Source organism: Nestor notabilis, unplaced genomic scaffold (genome assembly GCF_000696875.1).
Source record: "Nestor notabilis isolate BGI_N333 unplaced genomic scaffold, ASM69687v1 scaffold10852, whole genome shotgun sequence".
NCBI lineage: Eukaryota > Metazoa > Chordata > Aves > Psittaciformes > Psittacidae > Nestor > Nestor notabilis.
The window spans coordinates 1-9,779 of record NW_009919690.1 but is presented as its reverse complement, the minus strand read 5'-3'; the positions used below and the strand labels follow the sequence as shown (position 1 = coordinate 9,779).

The following is a 9,779-nucleotide window of genomic DNA, read 5'->3' as shown; positions in this document are numbered from 1 at the left end:
ATAAGTCAATAAACTGCGACTGCAGCCTGTCAGAAACACGAGCATACTGGCACACTCTCTGATGTTAAAGACAGTGTTCATAACCAAGACTTACACGGATTGTGTTTGCCACTGATTTTGCAAGTGCTTTTGCATAGGAAAACCATATTTATAAAATAAGTTAAAAGATTAACACTATTTGTTCAGGTCTGTCCCAGATACCTTTGTATGGCTAAAGCTTAAAAACCAAATATTCAATACCTGAAAAAAAAAAAAAAAAAGACAAGTACATTACCGTCTGAAATACATTTCAGGCAAATAATTCTTCAGGTACTTTTCTTGAATTGTCTGCATAACCACAGAGTTCATAAAACAACTAAATGATGATGTATGCATGCTAACTTCCCTGGCAGTAGTTGTTATGCCAAAGAAAACTTATTTACTGATTGCAGACACCCACACAATAACATAAGGATTTTTTTTATTGCATGAACCAATCAATCAATCAGAAGCACAGATGGCGAATGGTGAAAACAGAAAATACAATGTTCATTTTTCTTTTATTTCTAAGGTGAATATCTAAGCTATATCGTTGTCACTGAGAAGTGGGTCTCTGCTCTGAAATGTAGAACAAAATAATGTGGGTTGACCCAGAAATTGTACAGTTTCTGTGGTTATAGAGGTAAAATCGTGCTGCAAACACGAGGCAACAGAACATAAATTACTACTTGGCTTATGTGTTTGTCTCTAGAATCACAAAGAATTCAAAAAATGTAAATATTAATTCTGAAAATCAGATCAACATCAAAAAAAACCCCTAAATCTGTAGCACAATTTCAGTACACAAAAGCTCTACTTAATACATGGCAACTACAGTGAACTTGTAAAGAGTAAATATCACATCAATATTCCCAGCACCAGCTCAGTAACTTCACGGCTAATCTATTGTTTTATTTATGAATATTACAGTTCAAGCTTGCTCAAGTTCCACAAGGACTCCATGGCAATCTTTAGGGTGAAGAAAAATCACAGGTTTGCCATGTGCACCTATTTTTGGCTCTTCACTCAATATTCGTATCTTATTTTTCTTCAGTTCTGTCATAGCCACTTTTATGTCATCAACCTTATAAAAGAAAAATACAGTTCAGACAAATTAACATGTTACACTGTATTATGCAGATTCTACAATTAGGAACAATAGCGTAATTCCTTACTAAAATGTTATTTCTAAATTCTAATATAATTATGAAAATAAATTAAATTATAAAAGTTTGAAAACATATAGTCTTAAAAAACCTACAGAAGTTTTCATTTGTTTGAAGATTTTATAAAATATTGTTTAAATAGAATGTGCTATATTTAAGAAATTATTAAATGAAGAAGCACTCATGCACAAAGCCCACTGGTTATTTTATATTGTTACTTTATACGGACTCCATAAATAATCTGAAGTCTGCATTACTATTACCAAGATCATACTGCTTTCAAACTATCAATAACTAAAGAATGCCTCTCTGTCTAATTGATGACAGAACTCATTAGATGCTGGTAAAACGGAGGGCAATAGGCAGAAGGTAAAAGGAAAACCTCTTTTAGATCTATCTATCTTCCTTCTGAGTAGGTTAAGCTTCATAAAGGTTACTAAGAAAGCCTCAGAATTATAAGAAACATACCCAGAATATGACCTGTTTTCCTATTGAGCTCAATTATAATCATAGCTTTTAACATATTTCAGTACAGTTTCCTGCAGAAATGTGTAATTAACAAAACCATGTCTATGCGGCGTAATGTGATCTTAAGTCTGCTGTCATGTCATCAGATGAAATTTGAATTTTCCCAAACCATAAATGCATTCATTCTTTGAAATAATAAAATTAGCACTTGGTTTAGCAAATCCAAGATTCAATAACCAATAACAACCTCGAATTAAAATAATAGCATTGCTATTTTCCAAGACTGAGGCATCTTGGACATAACTTGGTGAATAAGCTTGCATGATGCCATTGTAGGGAAGAAGGAAATACCTAGCTTTAATTCAGAGGAACAGACATCAGTTAATTCCTACTCATTTGCAGCAGTTCTGTTCATGAAAATTCTGAACTTGCTACAGTTCTTCCTACACAGAACTACCAGTCTGCTAAAAAAAAAAGTGACTGTCAAGTTTCATCTAAAATAAACCAGCACGTCATGTGTGCCACAGCCCCCTCCAGCTTGTTTCCCCAAGCAGAAAAGCTACTGCAGCTGCTGCTCCTGTCTTGCAGAGATGGCCAGAACTATGTCTGGGCTCAGCTGGAATGAATCACTGCATCCTGAGGAAGCAGTGAGAGTAAACAGTGGAAAGCCTGTTGATGCATCCATGGTAGGACAGTAACACAATCAGATTTCTCTCTTATTCTACAAGAGCCCATCATGCTTTCATTACAGGTACTAAATTCAATTATGGCTGGTCAGGAATAATCTAATTTCTTCTTAGAATGCTTATTTTGTCCGAAACACCCTAGCAAAACCTCTGTCTGAAATTTTTCTTTGAATAGTAAGAGAGAAGGAAGAAACAAAAAGCACATTTTGATAAACTTCTCAGGCTTCCTCTCCAGTACGGAAAGAGTTTTTACAATTCAGCTTTTTGCAATAATATTGTTCATAGAGAGATAGTTCTACAAAATATTTCTTTTATTTCAGAGGAACAATCAATTAACACTGAAGTTATTTTATAGTTTTTCTGAAAACTATTTTTGCTCAGCTTCAGAAGATGACATATCTTTGAAATTGTAAGATTTTCCATTCTGAGAAGAACAGAAAATTGGAGGAGGGAGGTTAATAACTTTTTGATCGACTACGGTAGTGGTTTTCAGTCCCACTTAAACAGCAGGTCAACAATGGATAGCTTTCTTCTCTATGTAAATTAGTCTATAATCTTCCATTTGTTTTTACATGGAGACAAACATAAGAGACTTAGGACAATCTTCCCCTCTCCAGCCTGATAATCTATTAGTGATTTACAAGACTTCATTTAGGAAAATATGGCTGCAAGCAGCACTAGCTCACCCCATTAATAGAAATGAACTGCTAGATTATGACTCCTGGCTTGCTTGACCTACTGTATACAGTTATAAATTTTCTTTTTTAACACAACACTTATATGTTGTCCAACCTGGTATAATTAACATGTTCCATTCTTCTCAAGTTTCATAACTAGCTGTATGACCTCCCTTGACAGCCATCTTTGGTTTATATGCAACAAGATCATCTCTCATACAAGATGGAGATCTACATAGAACTATTTCAGCTGTAAAAAATATTTCTTGAAACATCTTAAAAGGGATTGCATATATTTGAAAGTCTTGGGAGTCTTGAGCCAGTTTTGCTGAGAAACGCCTACAAGTTCTTTCTCTGTACCTGTAAATCAGTCCACTGGTTTTACAGAGGACTGGAGGGGTTTCTTTGGCTTCTTTCTTTGCCACTTGCTTCTTTCTTCTATATTCCCCATTTCCTAAGTTCAGCTGAGGTCGAAACATTTCTATAGCAGACCTGCCTAGCAATATAATTTAGGGTCGATTTAAACAGAATTAATTTTCTTATTCTTGACTATCTGCAAATAGTCAAACAATGTAAGAAAATCTGTGGTGCCTGTGTGTATGCAAAATTTATCAGTTCTCAAAGAAAGCATGCAACTGCAAACACTGGTCATCATAGATGTGTTCTGAAAACAATTTTTACATCAATAATCCCATTACTTTTTATTATTACACTTTGCATGAAATAATAAAGTTTGCAAGACTCAGATCTGTAAAATATTAAAAACATACATCATAGGCAGCAGCATGAAACTGCATCAAACATCTACACTAAAGTATACTTGTAAGATAAGTACTTTACCAGCACCTTTACATCTTGTGTACTTCCAGACCAATCTCTCTGATGGACAAGGAAGAACAGAACAGAAGGAACTCGGGCGACTTTACTGCTGTTTGGTAAGTACAACTGTCAATCTTTCTTGACTTCTGTATAAAATTATCAACTAAATATCACCCAGAAAGAAACTTCTGAAAATCTAGATCTATGCCTTAGCTTAAACTTAAAAATGCATCTTTTTCCAGTGTGTCCTTTCTACATCAGGAAGTTCACACCTGTCAAAGACTCTTCACAAGCCCTTGGGCTTGTCCACCTTCCACACTGGATGTTTATCCCTCCTCTCCCCAGTTTAATCTTTATAGCCTAAGAGAGGAAAAAAATATCACATAGCTCATGTGGTTTCCAAAATGGAAAAAAAGTAATATTTAAGACTTCTTATGCTATATAAATTCTCATAAATATGACAGTTTTATGTATTTGTTCTTGACAGATCTTGACAGGTCAAACTTATGAAAAAATTAGGCATATATATCTCTATCTTATTGCATGATACATTGTGTTAAAATACCTCAATGCAGATATGATGCATTCCTCCAATCTTGTTTTTTTGCAGAAAGCTTGCAATGGGACTCTCTTCTCCTAAAGGATGTAGAAGTTCCAGCTTGGTATTTCCCAGCTCCACAAAAACAGTGTAGACACCATGTTCAGGAAGAGCAACAGTGTCGCTAACCTGTGCTCCTAACACATCTTTATACAAGGACTGAGCTTTCTCCAGATCAGGTACTGCAATTGCTACGTGATTAAGTCGGCCCAGTTTCCACAAACAGCTTGGAATGTTTTGAGAATAGGAACTGGATGGTAATAGAGTTCGTGTTGTGGTAGCTGAAGTCTGTAATCTGGTAAGAAGCCCTGAAAAAAAGCGAATAGCACAGATACAATGTTTTTGAGAAAGTATCGATATCTACTCTATCTTACTGAGACCTGTGTAACTCCTATGCCATAAGCACACCAGTGTGCAAAGCTGAGACCATGGACAGAATTTTACTGTAATACTAACAGTTCAATTAATTATTTTTTTTCAGAGACTATGAAATGATTCTGAAGTATAAAAAACAAAACTAAAACCAAACACAAATTTGATGTAAATGCTTACACATGCCTGTTAAAAAGAGGAATACATGGCCAAATGTGATGTTCAACTGTATAATGTACTTAAAAGTGACTTCTGGTTTCTTCAGAAACTCTTACAAAATAGAGAAAGAACTGATGTATGCCTATACATCTAGAAATCATAACAAATAAATAATAAAACCTAGACAAAACCTTGGACAGAAGTGATACTGCAAGATCTAGAAGGTAAAGAAGGGACCTGAGTTCTCAGCTGTCAGAATTAACTCTAGCAAGGAAAGAAATGTCATGTTGCAGCTGAAGCTTAAGGAATCCAAAAATCTCCCAATTTCTTACTTCCTCTTTCTCAGATGATTAAGTCAAGTCATTTGCCCTTCTTACCTTTCAGGTGCCATACAGGTCTTATACTTTGTTTCACTGATCTGTTTCAAGATGCTTAGAAATATTTCAGTTCCAAGTACTGTGAACAATATCGTGGCCAACTGACCAATAATAATATTGAAGATCACCTGTAAAGGTTAAAATCATAATAGCTATTTAAATGTAACAAGTGCCACTGACTACAGTGTGACTTACAAAAGAAAAAGAATATGATTTGGCTCATGGTAAACAAAAACCTAATTATAAATAATACTGGATGACCATATGACACAAATGTAAGGGCTAACATGTACACTAAAGATGGAGAAGTTACGGGGAAACTCGGTGTCGTGAAAACCTACTCAGATATCTCCAGAACTCTTCCCTGACTGCTCTGACAAGGCAGTACTGAACTTCGTACTATCTGTGTCAAATTGCTGTGTTGCTCACAAATAGTTCTAGGGTTCCTTGTTAGAAAAAAAAACAAACATCGCTGAGAAAAAGATCTAAAATGAGGATACTTACAAATTAATTACATTAAAAACTAATCTGTCAGAGTACTAGAATATGGAGAGGTTAGGGGAGAAATTGTGATCATATCAGTTGTTTCTAGCACCAGAATTAGAATTAGATAAAGGGATACATTCATAAAAATTGCATTTTAATTTCATGCCAGTTTGCTTTAGGCCATGTCAGAGTTCCCAGTGCCTCAAGACCAAGCTAGAGGCATCTCAGCATTTTTGGAAGACTTTGAGTCATTCTTAGCTTTAAAGTCACAAACGTGCTATTTTGCTAAGAGATTGTGCCAAGGATGCACTGAGATTCTGGCTGCTTTGCAATATAGTGAGGATAGCCTGGCTTGCATTTTCCCAGACTCTTTGTACTCTGTAAGGTTAGTAGTAATTGTAAGGTTATCAGTAGCTGTAATTAATCTGCTAGCTTCACTGAATGAAATTGAGAACTGCCACTTCACAGGAATTCAAGACTCCACAACCATCAGTTAAGACAACTAATGCAGTCCTTGAATTTAAGCCTTTCTGAGCATTGTGCTGTGATGGAGGAAGAAGTGCTTGTGTGTATTTGAGACTCGAAATTGCAACTGCAATGTACGTACTTCCAAAGACGTAGTACCACAAAGGTAAGTCTCTTCAGAATCTTTTGGTAATACTAAATCAACATTTCTTTAAGTATTTCCAGAAACTTGCCCAGTTCTGCAAGTGACTGCCCCGGAGTATTTTTTGTCAGCCTTCCCACAGTACATCCTTTCATCTCCTTCATTACAGACAGAAGTTCTACGGGATTCTTTTTCACTGGTTACCTTTAGGCTATCATACTGGCACAGTAAAGCAATATTTCCAAGTACTTGTCAACTTTTTAATACTCTAGCACCTTCTACACAGAAAACCTGATTCAATTCTTGCTGAAGCAAGAGATTCTCTTCCACCTACAGGTCTGTATTCTCCAAAACAGAAATATCCTTTGAAAGATAAAGATCACTTACTATATCATTTATTGTGTTTCCTACAGCCTTATATTATTTCATTCCTTCTAAATATTAACAGACCACAGTTCAGTGGCAATGACTACTAATACAGATTTTTCAGGCAATCTGTATGGATGGGAAAGGCTAGGATTCCTCCCATATTTTCTCCCATCTGTAATTCTTGCTGTACTTCACACAGGGTGTATGACTACATGGCTATTATATTTTAATTTACATTTTGTCTATTTTCAAGTAAATTGACAGAAATTAGAGACACAGACTGTTCCTCAGTTATTACTGAAGCAAGAGCTAAAAGAATAGAAAATGCTACTTCTGTTGTGTTCTGACTAAGAAATGTTTGATTCTTGCAGTATGGTATCCTGGAAAGATAATAGACTGAAAAAGTGAAGTATATTTCTAGAATTCTTATAAAGTCAAAGATACTGAAATGCCCACCCATACGACAATATTACTTTATGTATCTATTTCCTCCTCTCACTTAGTTATGGATTGGGTGGTAGAACTCTATATATTTTTCCTCTGAGTATGTAGGGGCAGTGGAATTTTCTGCAGGTTTAGTGGGGGTTTTTTTACTTTATTCTAGAAGTCTTGTGAATTTACCCTAGCTCTAGTCATATGTATATAGAGCTTTCATTTTAAACCCATAATTACCAGTATGAATTGTCTGAGATTAAACAAAAACCATTTGTGCTTTTCTTGTATTATATAGATTAGTAACTATTATAGGTTAGTTACTTAAAATTCTCATCTTCTTCTAACCCAGTAATCAAAAGATGACTGCAGTGAAAAAGAAAGCTTTTCAGAAAACTTCAGATGGAAACCCTATCACTTCCGTGTTTCAGGAAGCATATATGCATTTATATTTACGCATATATCAAAAAACTAATCCTGTTAACTGTTGTGGCTAAATTCTTCAATCACAAAAGTATTTCTCCACTGACTTACAGAATTATTCAAGTAATTCTTAACTTTCTCCAACGTTAAAAAAAATACTTTCTCTGCTTCTTTTGAAGCAAGTGAATATTCTGACTAACACATCTATCCAAGTATGTGCCCTGCTTGAAAAACTTGCATATGCTGACCAAATTCACACATGCAGTGGCTTCTTCAGGTATATACAGCATTTGCCCTACTTGGGTTTTTTTAAGAACTTCTTTTTCAAACACTGACAGCCAAATCTGAATTTGTCCTTTTGAGAAGGTTCAGCTGACCCTACTCTCATATGCAATTGCTGGCTTCCTAGTCTCAGTGATACTGCAGAATGTATGTCACCTTCTTCAGCTTCATTTGAAGTATATTTTTAAATTAATTTATTTGGGTTTTATTCTATTAATGGTTTACTGATCTACTAATATTATGCACATCAGTCTAAACATGCACAGTTGTACCAGTGGAGGTTTACATTCTGTAACAGAGCAGATTATGAACGTGAAGTAACAAATCTGACGTACCCCATAAAATGAGATCCTCTTCCTTCAAATGTTTATTCATAGGCTTTTGCTCCTATATGGGGCAGTGATCATTGACTTACTTGGCTAAGTCATGAAACACAAGCCAAATCCAACTGCATTCATGTTCTCTATGGGGAGGTTATACAACTGTGGGTCACAGTAAGAAGAACCTTGTCACTGGGCACTGCTCTGTTGTCAGCCACTTCAGGTTGAGAAAAACTGCCAGGCATAAAGAGGCTGTTCTTGTCATAGGGAATCCGGCATATGGGAGCTGTGTGCCCATTCTTAAACCCCAACAATTTCAAGGTGGCATGAGCATCTTGGAAATTTGGTCAGCCAACAAGGCTTAGACCATCCAAAGTGCTCTGTGCAGATGTTTTTTTGGGAATTGTATGGGTTCCATAGTTCCTAGAAACTGAGTGTCACTTTACTGCAGCCCTGGTTTCTTCCATCAAAGTGTAATTATACAAAGGTGTTTTCATTCCTGGTATCCCACAGATCCTTTACTGAAGCACAGACTCTCTCATTCACTTTTCTCCCAAAGTCTACTGAGTAAAATGGTGTGGTTTAGATACAGTAAGTTTAACCTGCCCTTACTTACTCTTGTGAGAGCTAACAGCCTAGATAATTATAATGAACAGGATATGATTCTGCATTTGACCTCCAGGTTGTAGTAAATAACTGAATGGGAAATTTTGCTTCAGCTAACACAATTAATTTGTTTAATGTTCATAAGTTTGGCAATATTAATGTGTGTTAGGGTACAGTGTTTTATGTGGGTATGTAAGCAAACCAGCAGCCTAGGGAGGGGAGTAGTTTCTGGTAATCTAGTCTAGCTGATCCTGAGTGTAAGAGCAGCATAACACTTGCTGAAACAACAGAAGGAAGCCATTGATAAGACCAGTTTCAGCTGATCCTGCAGTTACAGAAGCAATCAATTGGGCAAGAGGTGACAAGGGCATCATGAGGAAGACTTCTTATTTCATCCCAGAGACCCCAGCCCAGGACCACCAGAGAGCAATGTGCAAGCGCCGAAAGGAGGAGACTTAGGATAAGAAGTTCCTGGAACTAATTGTAATACAGGCCGCCTGTCCTTGGAAAAACTACGAATATGTAACAATATGGGAGATAAAACAGACCCTTTGGAGAGCCACAGTGGAGCCACAGAGGAGGAAAACCCTGTGAAGCTCCCAGCGCTGTAAATAAAACATTCTTTGCTCCACAGACTTTGTCCCTGGCTAAAATTGAAGAAGTGAGCTTGTTTCTCACAAGGTTGTACCTTAAAAAAGACAAGGTGTTCCTTGTGCCTGAAGTATTAAGCTTGGAGTTTGCCACATAAGCCTATTCTACGCCTGAGGATGGCAGTTGTTAACGTGTCTGTCACCTGGATCATGAGGCTTTGTTTTCACTTATCAAAGCAGTTCTGGTTTGTCGCGGCCTGTAAGGCTGTCACCGGGAGCCTCGGACCCGCTCCCGCACGGCACGGCACGGCACGGCACGGCACG

The 9,779-nt window shown here is 36.6% G+C and overlaps 1 protein-coding gene across 1 annotated transcript; it reads right to left on the bottom strand.

Moving 5' to 3' along the window:
* Positions 1-532: 532 nt before the first annotated feature.
* Positions 533-4,740, bottom strand: MCEE (methylmalonyl CoA epimerase; the record flags this gene model as incomplete). The annotated part of the gene is made up of 2 exons (XM_010010338.1): positions 533-1,102; positions 4,400-4,740. Coding segments are annotated over 2 exons (494 nt in total), but the record flags the coding sequence as incomplete, so codon positions are not given.
* Between the last annotated feature and the right edge of the window lie 5,039 nt (positions 4,741-9,779).